The 19,456-nt window shown below is 41.6% G+C and overlaps 2 protein-coding genes across 2 annotated transcripts; one reads left to right on the top strand and one right to left on the bottom strand.

Annotated features, from left to right (window-relative positions):
• Window positions 1-3,490: 3,490 nt before the first annotated feature.
• On the bottom strand, window positions 3,491-9,198 carry snapc2 (small nuclear RNA activating complex, polypeptide 2). The gene is made up of 6 exons (XM_047596969.1): window positions 8,758-9,198; window positions 6,816-6,989; window positions 6,561-6,699; window positions 5,022-5,585; window positions 4,783-4,871; window positions 3,491-4,118 (listed from the first exon to the last, which is right to left on the bottom strand). The coding sequence occupies exons 1-6, from the start codon at window positions 8,968-8,970 to the stop codon at window positions 3,813-3,815; spliced, it is 1,485 nt and encodes a 494-aa protein (XP_047452925.1). The 5' UTR covers window positions 8,971-9,198; the 3' UTR covers window positions 3,491-3,812.
• Window positions 9,199-10,782: 1,584 nt separating this feature from the next.
• On the top strand, window positions 10,783-18,007 carry ap1s1 (adaptor related protein complex 1 subunit sigma 1). The gene is made up of 5 exons (XM_047571523.1): window positions 10,783-10,967; window positions 12,857-13,035; window positions 14,489-14,597; window positions 14,691-14,828; window positions 16,682-18,007. Exons 1-5 carry the CDS (start codon window positions 10,965-10,967, stop codon window positions 16,727-16,729), a joined length of 477 nt encoding a protein of 158 aa, XP_047427479.1. The 5' UTR covers window positions 10,783-10,964; the 3' UTR covers window positions 16,730-18,007.
• The last annotated feature ends 1,449 nt before the right edge of the window (window positions 18,008-19,456 follow it).

The raw sequence follows: 19,456 nt of genomic DNA on the forward strand, positions 1-19,456 counted from the left end.
CGTTGCATCTGTTACGTTACGGTGGCGAGGCAGAGAGGCAGCAGCAGGAGACAAAATGGCTTGAATAAAAGTCTACAGAATCAGGAAGACAAGGCACTGCAGCATAGGCAGGTAGGATTCAAAAATAAGAAGCAAAAGCACGACAAAAACGCGAGAAACCAGGAATGACGAGGAGTAGAAGGGAAACCTCTTCCCAAGCATGTTTCAATTTCACTCTACTCAGACTTTAGATTTTATTCACTTATAAAGTAACACCAGCAAAGGTCCCACGGAAAGAAATTGTTCTCGAGTGATTAAAAAAAAACAGAGGCCTTGCATAAACAAACAAAAAAGAAATGACTTCTTGAGAAGCCCATCAAGTAAGTCAATTGAAGTTCAGCGAATGGAGTGCAGGGCTTGCAAGAAACAGCTAAACCCCCAGAATGCTCAAGCCAAAGTGCCGCTGCTGGCTGCCTAATGTAGTGAGCCCATCCAACGGATGAGGATATCTGCAAGGGAGGGGAATGGAAGACCATAGCTGCAGAGCAGACCTGACTCTTCAAAGGGAGGATGGAAGGGCCACGAAAAAAACAGGTTGACAGACCTGAGATGGACAGACATAAATACGCCAGAGATCACAGAGCAGGGGTCAGACAAGAGCCAGTCTGCAAAATTTGTGAATTTGTGTGTAAACGCAGGAACTCCCGTCGCCAACTAGAACCGGCCAGATGGATGCGGTACGACGGTCAAGAGTAGTCTTGTTCCTGAGCTCCTTGTGGAAGCTACTAAAAATATAATGAGTGAAGGGGACTTTACGCAACGCACGGCTCAAAGCAGAGAGTGTTCCTTCCCCCACCGGTATCCTTAATGTGGAAAATTCTCTTGATCTCAATTGTAGGTGAGCAGCTATCGGGAGAAAGGCAACCGGATTGATGGCAGCGTGGCAATAACCAGAGATCCCAGGGTTCTCAAACACACAAGCGTGATTTATTCTGCAGCAAATCCCAGTTGCTAAAAAGAAAAGAGCTAACTCTGTCTATGCCTTTCCACTGATGTAATCCGTAGCCCTCATCGTGATCATAACCTAAGTGGAACCTTTAGTTCAACTCAAACTAGACAAACTGAACAAACATGGCCACACAACATTTGTATGCAAGAGTTTGTACGTCTGCAACAGTAAATTAGTAAAAAACAAATATAATACAGCTACAGACACACAAACATGTTTGTACTTCTATCTTAGTGGGGAAACTCATTTGCACGATGCATTCCCTAGTTCCTAACCCTGAAACTAACCATCTCACCTAACCCTAACTGTAACCTTTACAATAAAAAGAGTATTTTTTTGTGATTCAATGTTTATTTATTTCTGCTTTACACTTTATAACTGCAGAGCACTATACACATGGTCTATGCATGAGATATTAAAACAAAAAAGAAAAAGAAAAACACATGCTACAAACACAAAACCAAGACAACAATAGGTATCATTTATTTAAACTATCCTGTTTGGCACCATGTATTTTAGCCATAGAGCTGTCCAAATAATGGTAAAGCAAATGAGTGTTAACCCTCAAGCCGCCTTGTAAAGAAGCGAGGACCGGCCAAAATGTCCTCACTTTTGAAAAAGGCTTCACTTGGTTGGTTAAAAACTCACATGGGTCCTCAGTACGTAGCAATTACAAAACACACACACACACACACACACACACAAGGCTGCTCTCAGAGAATTAAGAAAGTCACTGCAGCACCACTGGTTGTATATTACTAAATCAATATGGTCTGCTCCTTAGTGTAGACTATGTCTATCTATCTATCTATCTATCTATCTATCTATCTATCTATCTATCTATCTATCTATCTATCTATCTATCTATCTATCTATCTATCTATCTATCTATGACTCCTGCTTCCACCCTGCAGACGTTCCCAGATGACATCTTCCTTCAATGACGTCGAAGCTTGAAGTTGTGCGCGATTAAGGGTGTGGCCGCCGTCACTGAGAGGAGGCTGCTAGCTACAGGAAGAGGAAGAGCCGAGACGAGCAGCTTCTTGTGCTTCGCGCTCGATCACCGGTACCTCCGAGGCCTTTCCTTTAGGATCTTCAGCGCTGGGCGACACAGGACCGAGCGCGCCGTGAGCTGGCCTTCATCCAGGAGGCAGTGAAATAGCTTTCCAGAGCTAATCCCTAATGGCGTCGAGCAGGCCTGGCGCTGCTGAATCAGACCTATTATCTAATTGCAACTGCGGCAACACTGACTCGGCATAACTCATCAATCTCTCCCGTCCTCGTCCTCTTTCTGCAATTCGTTTTTTTTTTTCTTCCTTCTTCTTCTCTCTCTGCCTAAGACTCTCAACGTGGTCACTGTGCACATCCCATTTGCCTCCCATCACCATCTGTTTTTATGTTGTAACATAATGATGCTAACCCCCTCTCGTCAACGTTTTATACCAGCGCAACACACATCTGTGAGAGGGTCACACTATATTCTAAATGCATACATTTCGCAACATCTCAATTTTAACACCAAAAGCAATGAAATCTGTTCATGGAGCATCCATATACAGCAGGTCAAGCTTTTTAACTTCCTGTTGGTTTGAAGATTTTCTCCATTTGTCCTCCTTGTCCCTAGTGAGGAAGGCCTAGTCACGCCTTTGTTGATTTTTCTGTGTTAATCCTCATGTTTGGATGGTGAGACGTATCCACGCTGGTTGAAGTAGGCCGCCCTGTCTCATCGGCATTGAGTCACCAGGCCTCTCCTGCACATGCTTAGAGGATACAAGCTGTAAATCTTTGGGAGAATACACCTCGTATAGTGGACCGCTGCGTCCGCACATTCAAACCCTCCAATCTCATTTGCTGACATGCGGGTTTGTGTTAAATGTTCGTTCGTGTTGCTTTTGGATCACGGTGGACGGTCAATTAAAGCTGTAAGGAAATTGCCGTCTTAATAAATAATAATAAAACAAGACACCAGCGACCCTCAGTGGCTCCTTATAGATACTACACACATGCACCAATCAGGCGTAACATTATGAACACCTTCCTAATATTGTGTGGATCTTCTGGGTCTTGGGTCTTCTGAGGGGGTCCTGAATGTCGTTAGTGGGGGGGTCTTAAGGTCCTATAGGTTGAGGGGAGGAGCCTCTATGGTGGATCATCCAACAGGTACTTAATCAGTTTCGGAAATAGTGTATTTGGAGGCCAGGTCAACACCTTATGCTGTTCTTTGTGTATTCTTAGTTGTTCCTAAAGTATTTTTGTTGGCTGCTGCCACCATCAAGGAGTGTCATTGCTATGGGGTGGGGGTGTCTGGTCTGGTCTAGGTCCAAAGGTTTCCCAGCAGAACATTTAATTGTCACAAGACGGTTTAAATATTTACTTCTCCTGTATGTGGTCATATCGTTGTGGCTGACCAGTGTATGAGACAGCCGTCTTTAAACTGAAACAAACCCTTCACCTTCACGTGGTTTTAGTTTGAGAACAAAGTTTAAGATCAAACATCGGAGCTTTCATTTTTAAATCCCTTTATTTATTTTTCTGGGTTAATTAAGCTTTTGGCCAAAAGTTTGACCCAGATAGAGTGGTTTACATCTGTACTTTGGCTACATAGAAAAAAATTAATAAATAAAAATAACAATCTGCACAAACACGTCCAAAAGAACGCAGCAACCATTCATCCTTTTAATAAAACGAGGCAAACATCACAGTGTATCAGTGCTAATTCTCATCTGAACAGAGGCAGCAGAAATACTTGAGTTAAATAAAACAAGGCCAACAACCTGAACCTAGATCCTTCGGCCCTGTAGCTTCTAAAACACTTAATACTTTTTCATTTACGTGCCAACAGTTTCAGAGGCACCATAAAAGGGTTGAGTGGAGGACAGTTCCCCATCGTGTTCGTGTCCCCCGTTGGGCTCAAAGTGTTACTCCTACATGATGTCTGGTCCTGACTTTCAGGTGGATTCGGTGTCTCCCGTTCGCCGTCGCCAGTCCCAGCGGTGGTTCCCTGACCACTTGTTTCATTGTGGTCTCCAATGCTCTGAGCCTCCGTCTGAGCAGAGAGTCCGCGCTTTGCGTTCTTAGACCCTCTTCTTGCCTTCTTGGAGTCAGCCGGGGCCGAGAGACGCTTGTAGACCTGAGACATGAAGACAAGTCTTGGTGATTGTTTCGGTCTCGTGTTTTACTGTGATTATGTTATTTAATGCTTCAGATACGAGGACAAAAAGACATTTGTTTATGTGCTGGGGTCTCATTTCATCCTCTGAGGACACATTAAATGCTGCTGCTACAGTAGATCTCAAAAGATCCATCAGAAGTTTACCCTTTTCTGCATATAAAATCATTTTCACATAAGTCTTACCAATAGACAAAGAGAACCCAGTCAAACAGATGAACCCCCCCCCCCCCCCCCCCCCCCCAACAACATCTTGTCCAATCTGCACCCAACAGCCTCCCCGACCACCATCAAACATCACTCACTAACCCTCAGTTAAGTGTCTCGCCCAAGGACAGAGTGGACGACCAAGAGCGAGACCTACAATATTAGGAAGGTAGTCATAATATTATGGCTAAATCTGTGAGAAGTGGATGTTTGGTAAGGAGACAAATCTTCCAGAGAGGGTTAGAGAGTTTATGGCAGCACTGGAGGACAAGAACATTTCTGGAGTAGACAGACAGGAAGATTTACTGGACTGAATCCAGTCGACTCTAGGAGAAGACAAGGAAGGACTTTAGGACTCAGATTGGCCAATGATGGACAATCTGATCTCTACTAGTTGTAATATGCAACTGGGTCCCACCTGAGTCATATGTTTGCGAAGTGCTTTGCAGTCGAGGAGTTGAAGCTCCTCTGGGAGAGACATCAACAGGTCCAACACGATAGCACTCTCTGGAAAACCAAAGACAGTCACAAAATGGTAAGGACACTATTGACAAAGCTGCTTGGAAATGTGAGCATTTCTGTATTTAGATGCCGATAAATAAACAAAGATGATTGTCATCGGTGCAGTAGATCAGTCAACACTGTTCTCTCACTCACCCATGGGGGTGAGATGAGTGTCCTCATTGGGCTTTTGGAGTACGCTCAGGAAACAGTAGATCCTCTCAAAGTCCACCACACACTTGACACCAAACATCCTGGGACAGTCCTTGGTGGCGAACTTGCTGGTACGACCAAAGGAGGTGTGATATGTGGCCGCGGGGGTTGAATGTGCGGTTTCCGGCTGGACGGAGGAGGGTCTGGAGGTGGAAGACGTGGACTTAGATGTGGACTCGGTGGGGATGCTGACAGGATGTACCTCGGAGGATTCCTGGGTAGCCTGGGCCACAGGGCTGCAGACATCCTGAGGTGTTACCGATGCTGCTGAGGTCGGACTGCCTGACACTTGTTCCTGATTTGTGCACAGACTCTGTGAAGGAGGCTTTTGGGATGCAGCAGGTTCAGAAGGTGAAGACGTTTCAGCGGTGGGAGGAGCAGTTTCCTCGGGTGGATGTACGTTGCTTTTTGGCGCTTGGATCGTTGCTGGAAGTGCTCTGGTTGTTTTTGGCGCTGGAGTCTTGCCTTGCAAGTGTGGGCTGACTGTGTTGGTGTTGAGAGGTTGACCTGGAAGGAGCAATAATGTTAGAAAATAGTTGTAATAGCTATAAAAAATTTTTTTTTGCTGATTTATAAAGATCTAGCTTAACTTGCAAGTTCCTCAACAGCACTAAGAGGATGCCTTCCATAGTAAAGTTAAAAAACTCATTCACTATCTTATACTGAAAATCAATGACCGATTATAACATTATCACCACCTTCCTAATATTGTGTAGGTCTCCCTTGTGCCTCCAAACCAGTTTTTACTCATCAGAGAATGGACATGGGCCTTCTGAGGGTGTCCCGTGGTATCCAGCAACAGGATGTTTTTAGTGGGGGGTCTTTGGATCCTATGAATTGAGGGGAGGGGCCTCTATGGCAGATCATCCCATAGATACTTGATCAATTTGGGATCTAGTAAACTGGGAGCTGTTGGTGCTGGTCTTCATGTTTTTGTTTTAGTTGTTCCCAAAATATTTTTGTCGGCTGCTGCCACCATCAAGGAGTGTCATTGGGGTGGGGGGTGTCTGGTCTGGTCTACGTTGGTGCTACATGTCTAAGTAACATCCACATGAATGAATGCCAGGTCCAAAAGTTTCCCAGCAGAACACTGAATTGTCACAAGATGGTCAAACGTATTTACTTCTTGTTGGTGGTAACAGTACAAGTAACTTGTGTTTTGTGGACTCTACTCCAGAAATGCTGCAATAAGATTTTTCTCTTTGACTCTGTCTCTATGAAACTTTTTTCTTCTTTCAAACTCTTAAATGTTTTATTTTCTTTAGCGCTGAATCAAGTGGGAACTATTGAATGACAATCACTTCAACAATGGATGTGGTTTTGGTTTATGACAGGCCTAAAATAAATACAAAACTACAAAAGATCGGGCTTGGCTGAAGACCAATACCCATCCGATATCGAGTGGGACATCTCTAAGAGGTAACGCATCAAAATGACGTGCCCACCAATGATCTGTTGCTGAGAGGAATCACGTGACCGTACCTTGCTTGACCGACTGACGAGGCATTGGTCTCCAAGGCACGGTGCGGCCAATGGGCCGGTCTTCTGCTGGTGGTATGTGGGCCTGAGGAGGGTCACTGTTCCTCAGAGTGCAAGGTTCAGTAGATGACACCACCAGCATCTGAGAAAGACGGTAGAAGAACACCCTTTTGAACCACCGCATTGATTTGGCACCATCAAATCCCACTCCATTATTACACTGCACTTATACCAAATAGTATTTCTGTGTTGCTGTACCTGAGAGAAAGCTGAGGAAATGACTTCTTCGAGGCTTCCAGCCAAAGCGGAGGCCAAGTGTGTCCACTCCTCGATGGGTTTTTTGACCTTGTTGTCGTCCCGCTTATTCCGCTGTAGATTGTAGGTGGCGCAAGAGATCACTTTGTTCTTCAGGGATTCGACTACAGCGTGGATCTGAGGAAGGAGGAGAGACAGTCCACGTGATTTTACGCACACACTCAAAAGAGAGACTGAGGTGCTAACAAACCAGCCAGCTATTAAATGTTGAATCGTTTGTGAAATTTGGGAATGTTGTCACAATTTTTGTATAAACTGTGGATGATGCAGAAGGTCAGGGGCCTGTACATTTAATAACAAATCTCTGGAATATAAATTTTCATTTATATTCAGATCAATGACAGATCAGCAGTTACCAGCAACTTAACCGGTAACTGCTGATCTGTTGGAGGAATTTGATCCCATTCCTCAGAACAGAACCTCTTCAGTTCTGAGTTGTTGGTGGTTTTCTCTCATGAACTGATGCTTCCGGTCTTTCCACAACATTTCTATTGGATTAAGGTCAGGACTTTGACCTGGCCCTTCCTAAACATTCATCTTGTTCATATTTAAATGTTCTTCTGGAGAACCATTTGTGTTCTTCGGCTCCTTGTCTTCCTCCATGACCCAGTTTCTCTTCACATTCAGCTCATGGACTCATGTCCTGTCATTTTCTTTTAGAGTTCACTGGTAGAGTTCATTCATTCATTGGTCCATCAATGATGAGCAGATGCAGCAGAACAGACTCAAACCAGGACATTAGCGCCCCCATGTTTCATGGAGGGATGAGGTTCTGATGCTGGAACATGATGATGCTTAAACATTTAAACCAAACTATTCTACTCTGGTCTCATCTGTCCACTAAACATTGTCCCAAATGTTCTTTGTGGACAGAGAGCAGTGTCTTTGGTTGTTGAGTGGATTCATTAACATTAACATCAGCCAATGAGAGAGAGGCCTTTAGCTGCTTAGAAGTTCCCCTGGGTTCCTCTGGTTCCTCTCACACTATGATGGAGTGATGTTTGTTGGTGGACCACTCCTGTGGAGGGGAACAGTCGTCTTCAATCTGTCTGACTCTCTATGGATTATTTGTGGCTACCAGACTCTTTAGAGATGGTTTTGGAACCTGCTTTCAGGACTTGTTCTGTAGAGCAGCAGGGTCGACAAATTGATCTGAAAGGCTGGACATGAGATCGGCAGGGAGGTGAAGACATTTGTCTCCGTGGGGGACAGGAGGACACTGGACAAACTGCTCTCCATCATTAACAATCAATCTCATCCACTACGCCACGACTATAGGGGAACAACAGAGCTCATTGTCCAATGGACTCATCCAGCTGCAGGACGTCATTCACACCAAACTTCATCCAACTTTACAACAAATCACCTTCCACCTCCATTTCTTGCATTGTACATTTGTTCATATGCTAATTCTGTACAAGTTTCACATATCACAATTTTTAAGTTTTATTTTATTTTGCTAGAATTTTCTTTTAATAGTTTTTATTGCTTTTAATGTTTTTAATTGTTTGTCTAATCCTTATTCTTACCTACGTACAGCTCTTTGTTTTTGGCCGTGATTGTTTTAAAAATGCTCTATAAATATATATATTTTATCTTTACACAAAAATGTTTTGGAACCAGTCCATATGTATATATGTAGGTGTGTGTGTGTGTGTGTGTGTTTGCGTGTATAAAATAAACTTCCGTATCTATTTCTTATACATTTGTTCATACGCTAATTTTGTAAATTTCCTTGCTTATACTATTTTATTTTACTAGCTTTTAACTGTATATTATTTTTATTCTAATTGTGAGCTTTTGACTTATATTGTATTTTACCCATCTTTTCACTTGCAGTTCTCAGTAGTGTTTTTATTGCCTAAACTAAATAAACTATATTTACCTCTGAGGTGGTCCGGGAAGGCACGTGTTTCCTCAGGTAAGAATAGTCCATGTCCCCCTGGTGTCCCCCGTCCTTGTAGAGTTTCTTCAGAGCATCGTGGAGTTTCCTCAGCTCCGACCTCTTCCACTCAGCCGCTCTCCTTGATCTCCGCCGGATCGGATCAGCCTTCAGGAACCGGTCCGGTTTCACCCGAGTCCGAGGTGGAGGCTTCATCCCCCTAAACTGTCACTAATATCATATAACACCGGGAAGAAGTTAACCTGGACCCGGCTGAAAGCTTCAACGGGAAATATTTGGCTGATTTGAGTTTATCTTTCTGTTAATCTATAACTTTAAAGTGTCTTCCTTCTTAATGAATAGCAAACAATAACAAATAAACTCTGTTCTACTGGAGGTTTGCTACCCTTTGCACTACACAACGTCCACTTCCGGGTTTTCTTCTTCTGTTTTTAATGGCGGTTTGTGAACCTCCTCAAAGGTACATTACCGCCACCAACTGGACTAGAGGCGGCGAGCATGAACAGAACAGAACAAAACGACAAAATCTTCAAAATCATGCAAACTTTTTATCTAAATTTGACTAAAAATATACATTATTTAATTTTTATTAAATTATTGTTATTATTATTATTATATGAAACTTTATTTCTTGTAATAAATTGTTTTATTTACTGCATGTCTAATGTAAACTGTTCAGCACACAGTTTTATTTTATCCTTAAGTCTATGTCTTGTTCATATGTTTTTTTTTTCTTCTAATCTTGTGATTCTTGGAGAAAAAATAATTTGCCTGCGGGGATCAATAATCTTGAGTCTCATATGATTTTACTAGATTTTTGATTGTATTTAATTTTTATTCAAATTTGATTTAATTTAATTTTATTATTTAATGTTATTTAATGTTGTTTAATCTTTATTTTTACTGGGATAGCTGGGATAGGCTCCACTCCACGTGACCCTCGTGAGAATAAGCACTAGCAGAAGATAAGATGAGGTTTTTATTTAAATTTAATTTAATTTAATTGTTTTTATTTAATGTTATTTAAAATATTTTATTTTATTTTTAACCCCCATGACCCTAGTGAGGATAAGCGACAGTAGAAAATGAGATGAGATTTTTTGTGGTTCAACTAGCTATTGTGAACAATAGCTTATGGATGAAATAAGTCGATTGAAGTCTAATTACTCTGCTTAGTCTTCCCCACTGAGTGAAAAATAAGATGTGTCTGTATACCCTACTTGATGCAATAAGATAAGATGGGATTGTTTTGTTTGTTTGTTTGTTTGTTTGTTTGTGTTCCTGTGGGGAAATTAAATTGTTACAGTAGCAGGGAACAACAGTACAAATACAATAAGGTAAGACAAGATACAAAACTATATAAAAGTTAATATATTAAAGGTTAAAAAAAAGTGGCATATTGTATAAATTGTTTAAAGTAGCTAAATTACACTTAGACAGACTTTATTCACCCACAAGAGATTCTGGTCACAGTATCTTAGATGCACATAAAAACACTCTTGAGAACCACAAGTAAAAAGAAATAAAATAAAAGTAAAATGAAACGAGATATAACTAAAAAGATTGAAAAATAAAACTGTAGAAGAAAAAATATACAAAATTAGCATATGAACAAATGTACAAGAAATAGAGACACAAGTAAAATGCCGCAATATATGTTCCAAATTTTCTGCACTGGATCCAAAATATTTTTACTTGCATTTGCAGAATTACAATAAAATAAAATAAAATAAAATAACAGCTTTTAAAATAAAATAAAAAAACAGCTTTTAAAAGAAATTAGTAGAAGCAAAAAAAAAAAATAGAAAATTAGCAAAATTAACATACGAACAAATGTACAAGAAATAGAGACAGAGGTAAATAGCCTTGTCACTGGGTCCAAAATATTTTCGTAACTCCAGGTTTAACCGTCTAAATAAATAAATAAATAAATAAATAAATGCCGGGGGGCGTGAAAACGTTACCTGACAGACAAAACTCAGGGCAGCTCTACAGGGAAGTGCGCATGCTCAGTAAAAGGCGGAACTAAGGGAAGGTTAGTTTGTAGTGTCAATGTTTATTCTCAGTACTATATCCGGCATAGACATGAACTTACGGCGCTAGCTACAGCGTGTTTGATTACGTCGGACCAGGCAGTGCAGACGTGGAGTTAGTTTGTAACGTTACAGAACAGTGAAACATCCCACACAATGGTGAGTTACTGCGCCTAATGGGACCGGAAGAGGCAGGAGCTAAGCTATGCTAATGCTATCAAGGTGTAATGGTGCGTTCCCTTTCGACTAGGAAGTCTGTCTCACTCTCCGACTTCCCATTGGGATATTTCGACGTTTATTACGTCTCCGCCTGCTCCACCTTGTTCGTCTTGTTATAGGCGCATCTACCAGGCTGCAAACACACAATATGGAAGAATAAGCTGAGAACAAACTCGTCATTTTTCTTCAGTGCTTTGACTGTAGACCTGTAGAAAAAGTGGACGTCATGACAGCTCATTTACAGCAAGTAGAGCTCCCCCTGTCCTCGGCTGCAGAATAGGTTATAAGCTCCACCCCTTTCATGTTAGTGGATGGGCCCAAGCTAAACGCTAAAGGTTCTTTTATAGCACTGAAGGATGTAGCCGACGTAGCCTACGCCTGTGATCCATTTATATTTGTGTGCTTGTCAGTGTGGTTCACTGGTTCTGGTAACAACACCACCCAAGCACTAGTCTGCGCTGTGTCTTTTTTTGTCAGTCGGGTTAATTTTTGTTCACTTTCAACAATGGCGATGGAACTTTTTTGCCGAAATTTCCGCTCATGTGCTACACACTGTAAGTGTAATAGCTTGTATAAAAACAACACCATCGATAGCAAGGGCCGTCAAACTCTAATTTTAGTTCAGGGGGCCACGTACAACAACCGACAAGTTGATCTTAGTCGGATTAATTTTTGTTTCTACTTCCTGCTTCGCTTTCAACAATGGCGACTGAAACTTACGCTGAAATTTCGCAGGAATTTTTCCAAAAAACGAGTCGTACAAATGTTTGTATCTGTGAACCTCCTCAGATAAGTTTTCCTCGACGTGTTCCATCTTTATTGAGCCACGCCGATCAATTTGAAAATTGCGGAGATGGAGAAGCAGCCGGAAATACTAAAGAGAAAAAACGCGCTACTACCAAGTGGGCCAGTCACAGCTCTAGTGGCTAATGTCGCTGTGACGCGTAACTAAATTTCTTGGGAGGTGGATCAGACTACAGCATGAAATTTGTCAAGTACATGTACATGTCGAATAAATTTTATTTAAAGATGGTACCTACGCAAATTGCCTACACCGGTGTGAGGGATTTCTACTTGTACCTCATCAGTCTGGCTAGCTCTGTAACAACTCCACCCAAGCACTAGTCGGCGCTGTGACTTTTTTTAACCAGTCAGCATGGTTTTTGTTTCTACTCCCGGCTTCACTTTCAACAACGGCGACTGAGAATTTTTCACAAATGTGGCTAAAGACGCATCATGCAAATGTTTGTATCTCCAAACCTCCCCAGTTAAACGTTCCCATTTGTTATTGATCCAAGTCTACTACCATGCTACTACCAAGTGGACCAATCACAGCTCTTGAGGGCTCCTTTGCCTTGACTTGTAGCTACATTTCAGGGGAGGTGTTAAGCGTAATTTAGGCTTCTGCGCTGAAGTGTTGCAGAGGTTCTGGCAGACACCTTCGCCGACAGCGCAAGTAGCTGTGATAGGTCTGCTTGGTAGTCACATGTGTCTGCTTTAGTATTTCCGACTGCTTCTCCATCTCCACGATTTTCCAATTGGTTGAATTGGATCAATAAAGAGTGGTAATTGGTAACTAAGGAGGTTTGTCGATACAGACATTTGTATAAGTCGTATTTGGCAAAATTTCGGTGGAATTTGGCTGAAATTTCTTGCGTTCTTGTGTGGCTGACAAGGAATAAGTAGGAATGTCTCACACCGGCAGGAGGTCAGGTCCTTGTTTGCGACTTTAGGGTCTTGGCTGCCAGTGTTAATAACATGTCCCGGATCTTTTCCTTTTTTATTGTTTGTGAACCATGTCCCTTTTGTGTGTGTGTGTGTGCGTTTAGATGCGTTTCATGCTGCTGTTCAGCCGTCAGGGGAAGTTGCGGCTGCAGAAGTGGTACACGGCCACGGCTGAGCGCGACAAGAAGAAGATGGTCAGGGAGCTGATGCAGATAGTTCTGGCCCGTAAACCAAAGATGTGCAGTTTTCTAGAATGGCGGGACCTGAAGATTGTCTATAAAAGGTAATTATTTGAAAACAGTCTCACATGACACATGTCCTGGTATGAATGCTGGTGGATTGCTTCAAGGAAATACTGCAAATCATTTTATTCACTGTAGTAGATTTCCAGTCTTCCCCTCAAACCCCTGACTAACGAGAAAAAACAATGAATTAATTAATTAAAAAACGCTTTCTTTTGAAAAAAATAAAGACTATGACTATGAAACAAACAAACAAATAAACGTAGTTTAAAAAAAAAAAATGGATAACTGAGAACTACAGACATACACCAGGGTTTCCAATACAACATTAAATCTACGGTGGCCCCCCAGGGTCTAATTTACTCCACAGTGACTCGAAAATATTTGCTTGCTAGCTTAGCTCCCTAGGAGGAAATAGCTACAGATGTAACAAGCTTAACGTTATAAGAGCTAGGCACTTAAATGTGCTAATACTTTACTTAATCTTACATACATGTGTCCAAAGAACATCTGAAAAGCATTATGTTTAGTATTCATGCGCAGGCTGCAGCTAGTTGTTGCTAGTTGCTAAATCATTAAATTACCGTAATAATTCTAAATCCAATATTACTGTCATTACGGTAATAGAATGACGAACGAAAAAACCCTCATGATGTTATTCTATGTGAAAATATTAAATGAACTGTATGAATGGATTTTAATTGATAGGATAGTATCTTATGACCTTTTGCAAAAGCTCCACCCCCTTAGTTACTGTTGCTAGCGGCTGCTAGTGAAGCGGAAAATATGATTATCGAGGCGAAACCGGTCAACGGCAAAATCTGAGAAACCCCACGATTCTGATTCTGACTTCAAATACAAAATTAAATTTTAAATTGCCTATGTTCAACTTTGACGTAAACTGACGAAACATAACGTTAGAGAAAGAGAGCTCCCAGCAATGAGACCTAAAACAACAGCTAAAGTTAGCTAGCTAACGTGAACTCATTGCCTAACTAGCTAATATTAAGTTAACTAACGTTAGTTAGGCACTAATATTATCAATTTTTACCAATAGTAACCATAACTTTGATATACAGTTTTGTATATATGAGCGTCTTGCTAGCTCAACATTAGCTAGCTAGCTATCACTATGGCTTTAGCCCATTCTAGCCTTACCTCGGAGCCTAATTCTTGGGTTACACAGTGTCCGACTTGCTTTCTCCATTTAGCTTGTCGGAGGTCGGCAGCTTGACGGAACTTGTTTACATAGTAACGGTTGCTAGGATGTATGATTGGACAATGACTGTTTAAGGGTCAATTAGAGTTTTTAGTTAAGACAGTGAGACATCCTCAATTTCCCCAATTCGAGACGTTGAGGTCCGATAGAGATTCTGAGTGAATGAGTGGATTCAACACTTTGAGTCGGTCACCTGCGTCTATGGCCTGTGTTCAGGACAGGAAGTGAAACAAAAACACTTGCTAATGCCAATTGTTTTGCGCATATTCACGCAGGTACGCCAGCCTATATTTCTGTTGTGCGATCGAAGAGCAGGACAATGAGCTGATCACTCTAGAAGTCATCCACCGCTTCGTAGAGCTGCTGGACAAATACTTTGGCAGCGTAAGTGACAGATAAGCCACCGAGATGAAATGTCTTCAATGTCTTCCACGACGTGAGTTCATCGATGGCCTTTGTTGTGTTGTGTCGTTGCAGGTGTGCGAGCTGGACATCATCTTTAACTTTGAGAAGGCCTACTTCATTTTAGACGAGTTCCTGATGGGAGGAGAGATCCAGGACACGTCTAAGAAGAGCGTCCTCAAAGCTATTGAACAGGCCGACCTGCTGCAGGAGGTAACGGTCACACAACTGCCACAATTACGTCACGGTTTTGCGTTATGGGAAAAATTCGAAGGGTTTCTGACAGCGGAGACGTTGCACTTTACAACCAATGTGGTGTCATTACGGTAATTGCACCGTAACATGTTGTAGATTGTGAATCGCTGCCAAATATCCACTTGTTCTGGAAAAACAAAAGGTCCAGGTGTAGGTGTTTTAAGAGTTGATGTACATAGAGAATCGGTTCAGTTGTGAGATGTTGGTGGTTTCCTCTCATCAACTGATGCTACAACGTTTCTATTAAGGTCAGAACTTTGACTTGTTCCTAAAAATTCATCTGGTTCTTTAAACGTTCTTTAAGAACCACTGGTGTTCATGGACTCACTGTCTTGATCCATGACTCAATTTCTTTCTTTCCTTCCTTCCTTTTTTCATTTGTTTCATTTGTTCATTCATTCCTTTCCTTCCTTCCTTCCTTCCTTCCTTCCTTCCTTCCTTCCTTCCTTCCTTCCTTCCTTCCTTCCTTCCTATCTTTAATTCCTTCCTTCATTCCTTGCCTCCTTCCTTCCTTTTTTCATTTGTTCATTCTTTCCTTTCTTCCTTCCTTTCCTTGTTCCTTCCTTCCATCCCTCCTTCCTCTCTTCCTTCCTTCCGCCCTCTTTTCCTTCCTTCCTTCCTTTTTTCATTTGTTCAGTCTTTCGTTTCTTCCTTCTTCCTAGTTCCTTCCTTCATTCCCTCCTTCCTCTCTTCCTTCCTTCCTCCCTCCCTCTTTTCCTTCTTTTCTTCCTTCCCCCTTTCCTTCCTTCCTTCCTTCCTTCCTTTCTTTCTTCTTTCCTTCCTTCCTTCTTTCTTTCCTTCCTTCCTTCTTTCTTATCCTTCCTTCCTTTCTTCCTTCCTTCCTTCCTTCTTTCGTCCATTCCTTCTTTCCTTTCTTTCTTCCTTCCTTAATTCATTCCTTCCTTCTCTCGTTTCTTACCTCTTTCGTTCGTTCCTTCCTTCCTTCCTTCCTTCCTATCTGTAATTCTTTCCTTCCTTCCTTCCTTTTTTCATTTGTTCATTCTGTCCTTTCTTCCTTCCTTTCCTAGTTCCTTCCTTCCATCTCTCCTTCCTTTCTTCCTCCCTCTTTTCCTTCTTTTCTTCCTTCCCTCCTTCCTTAATTCCGTCGTTCCTCCTTTCCTTCCTTCCTTTCTTCCTTCTTTCCTTTCTTCTTTCTTATCTTTCCTTCCTTCTTTCGTCCATTCCTTCCTTCATTTCTTCCTTCCTTCCTTATTCCTTCCTTCCTTCTCTCGTTTCTTACCTGTTTTGTTCCTTCCTTCCTTCCCTATCTTGAGGCTTTGGTGAGGACGGAGCCCCGTTATCGATGCCTCACCCACACTTTCATTTCATTCATTAATACTACGCTCTGCTCTATCTCCACCAGTTACAACCAAATGTTGGATTATACATTATATTTATTTATTGAAAATATTTTTTTTTTTTTTTGGACCTCTTTATTGAGCGGTTTTGCATGGAAAAAAGTGGCCGTTTTAGTGCATTTTGTTTCTATAGCGTCAAATAACGAACTAAAACAAAACATGTCCAGAAAGTTTACTCATAAACATTCATCAACATTATATTGACTACCTAAAATGACCGAAACCACCTTTTTAGCGTTTTAATTCGGCCCGTCCAATAACATGGAAGGGGTGGAGCTTATGACCTGTACTGCAGCCTCCAACCACCAGGGGGAGCTCCACTTGCTTCAGCTTCACTCAAGCAGAGCTGCTCCATCTTTATTTGTGTCATAAGCTTCCATAGACATGTGTTTTGAAGACCAGACTGAGGTGAATCCCGGATTTATTTTTAAAATATTTCGTTTATCTTTGCAGGAGGACGAGTCGCCCCGGAGCGTGTTGGAGGAGATGGGCTTAGCGTAGCTCCGTCGCCGGGCGGGACCGCACAGCCGAGGCACCGGGCGTCACAGTCTGGGTTTGGACATGCTTGGGACTTCTGTGTATATGTGGCTTTTTTTTTTTTTTTTTTGGGTTGGGGGGGTCACGGTGTAGTGCTGGGGGAAGAGACTCTGCTTTTTTGAAGGAGCCTCGCGTCGGCGGGTTCTTCATCAGCTCTTGTGTTTGTTTGTTTGTTTGTTTGTTTGTTTGTTTGTGTGCAAGTTTGGGGTCGTAGAAATTGGGGGCTACATTTTAAACATGCGGCGCGGCTGCAGTTGAGTTTTTTTTTTTTTTTTTTTTTTTTAAATAGGAGTCCCAACATTTAACTTTTTGGTCTGTCGGAGAACCTCACAGTCAGACTGGAGCTCCTGAAGTGCCAGTTACTGAACGCCGACTTGGGACTAGATGGAGATATCGGTTTTGGGGGGATTAAAGGAAAAAAAAACAAAAAATACAAAAAAAAAAAAAGTTTTGTACAGCTACATGAGCACACTACCACTACAGGTACTATCAGTTACACTTGAAGCAGGGAAAAGGGGGTTCAGAGCAGCTAGAATAAGTAATAACTCGATTCCCGGTGAGGATTTAGGTCGTACGGTGACTTTAATGGCTTCTGTTTCTTGCCTTGCACATTAGATTTAAAGCCATGCAAAAAATGACAAGAACCAATGTGACTGAGTTTGTGCCCAAACTACTACAGAGATTGTAAGAAATCTGAATTTTACTGGATCTCTCAAAACAGCCCCGCACCTATAAATATAAACAAATATATATATATATATATGTATAAATAAATATATAATTATATTTATTTCAACTGTATTTGATGTTTTAGGGCTGTACTGTTTTGGAATTCCTCGGCCAGTCGAGTCTAACCCGAACACGATGACCTGCCTTCTGAGAATAGACCAAAGAGACTTTTAAAAGGTTAGAGACTGAGACTAAATGAGACGTTCTTGTGTAGGTGGTGGCGGCAAATTCCAAACTTGTGAGCTTCCAGCAAAAGTACAAGCCCCTTCGCCTGTCGTCGTTACAGATCCTTGTAGCTATAAACAATAACGTTAGGACCAGTCACGATAAATCTCTTGACCCCCCCGCCCCCATGTCTGAGTGAGCATGTATGAGAGAGGGGTAGAAATGGTGAGAGGAGCCACCTCTGAGACCTGTCCAGCAGAATAATCCGAGGTCAGTGTCCACCCAGAGACGAGGAACTTTGTGGAGTTTGAAGTGATTTCATAAATTTGAATAAAACATTTAAATTCTGTTCTGCGCAGTTATTGAGACGTCGTCCCTGTCGACGTGTTTTCCTGTCCTGCTCACGTTTTTATGTACGAAAGCCACGGCAATAACAGCAAAGATATAGACCCCCTTCACGGTTTGTAAACAATGTGACGTTTTTTTTAAGGGGGCGGGGCTTAGGTGGAGGCAAAACACCTCAAAACGGTTAGCATATTTCAATCGACTGTTTTGGCAAGAATGTATATTTTATTGAATCTGCTAATAAACTCCACGAGACCGTGAGTGTTATTTTAAAAACTTGATAAAGACAGACCAGACTTTGTCCCCTCTGTGTCCTCCTTTGGTCAAATTGTCCATCCAGTGAGTGAGAGTGTAGGAGTCAGTGAATGTCGTCCCATCAGTCAGAGTCAACTCTTTAAAATAACACTCACGATCTCGTGGAGTGAGTTTATTAATATATTCTCCAAAATATGACTTTTCCTCGTCCATTCTTACCAAAACAGTTCAATGACACATGCTAACAGCCGTTTACAAGCTATAGTGTTTGAGATGTTTTGCCTCCAGCTAAGCCCCGCCCCTCCAAAAAAAAATGTCACACTGTTTAGAAGCTGTGAAGAGGGTCTATGCACTGATCAGGCACATCATTATGACCACCGACAGGTGAACATTTAACCTGGCGTTCATTCATGTGGATGTTACATAGACATGTAGCAGCCGCTTAGACCAGACCAGACCAGACAATTCCACCATCCCATAGCGATGACACTCGACGACTGACACTTGACGGCAGCAAGCACGCACAAAAACGCTTTAGGAACAACTCAAAAAGAAAAAAAAATAAAGGAAGGACTCCCTCATAAGGCCCAAACAATATGAGGAAGGTGATCACAATGTTACTCCTGATCGTTGTATATATAGAAACTAATAATGCTTCAAATATCTAGGTATTTAGATTAGTTCAGCTATGTGTTGTTGTGTTTTTTTTTTTTGAATCCACACATTGTGCTTTTACGCCCACACAACATTTGAGTTTGAGATATATATGTGTGTGTATATATATATACATATTTATATTTTAATTTGTGGATGAAAAAATTCATCACAAAAATCATTTGAATCCCCAATTAATAAATGTTTGGGGCCATAGTCAACAATAAGAACCCAAACAGACTCCTATTATTTATCCCACTTACTGTTTAACGTCTCTAAAGATATAATTAACAACATGTTGTTTTTTTTTTGTTTCACATTTAATGACTTTTCCCAATTAATAGGGACACGGGCCCCGACATAATACACGTTATTATTCTTGACAAATAGTTCCAAATGTTCTAGTTAATATGTACTTAGAAATGACACAAAGCCAAATGTCACTCAATGAGATTTTCTGTTGATCTACACGTTCCTCCAGAGTCAACAAACAGTTACAAAGTACCTGACACATAACACACATTAGTAGTCTGACCCCTAGTG

Source organism: Mugil cephalus, chromosome 1 (assembly GCF_022458985.1).
Source record: "Mugil cephalus isolate CIBA_MC_2020 chromosome 1, CIBA_Mcephalus_1.1, whole genome shotgun sequence".
NCBI classification, from domain to species: Eukaryota; Metazoa; Chordata; class Actinopteri; order Mugiliformes; family Mugilidae; genus Mugil; species Mugil cephalus.

Bases quoted from the DNA above. Each gene is read 5' to 3' on its own strand.
- ap1s1 (XM_047571523.1), top strand. The intron at 13,036-14,488 runs GTAATTATTTGA...ATATTCACGCAG, and splicing joins CTGAAGATTGTCTATAAAAG to GTACGCCAGCCTATATTTCT. The intron at 14,829-16,681 runs GTAACGGTCACA...TTATCTTTGCAG, and splicing joins AGGCCGACCTGCTGCAGGAG to GAGGACGAGTCGCCCCGGAG.
- snapc2 (XM_047596969.1), bottom strand. From the start codon at position 8,970: ATGAAGCCTCCACCTCGGACTCGGGTGAAACCGGACCGGTTCCTGAAG. The intron at 6,990-8,757 runs GTAAATATAGTT...CTCCTTCCTCAG, and splicing joins CTTCCCGGACCACCTCAGAG to ATCCACGCTGTAGTCGAATC. The intron at 5,586-6,560 runs GTACGGTCACGT...TGCTCCTTCCAG, and splicing joins TCGTCAGTCGGTCAAGCAAG to GTCAACCTCTCAACACCAAC.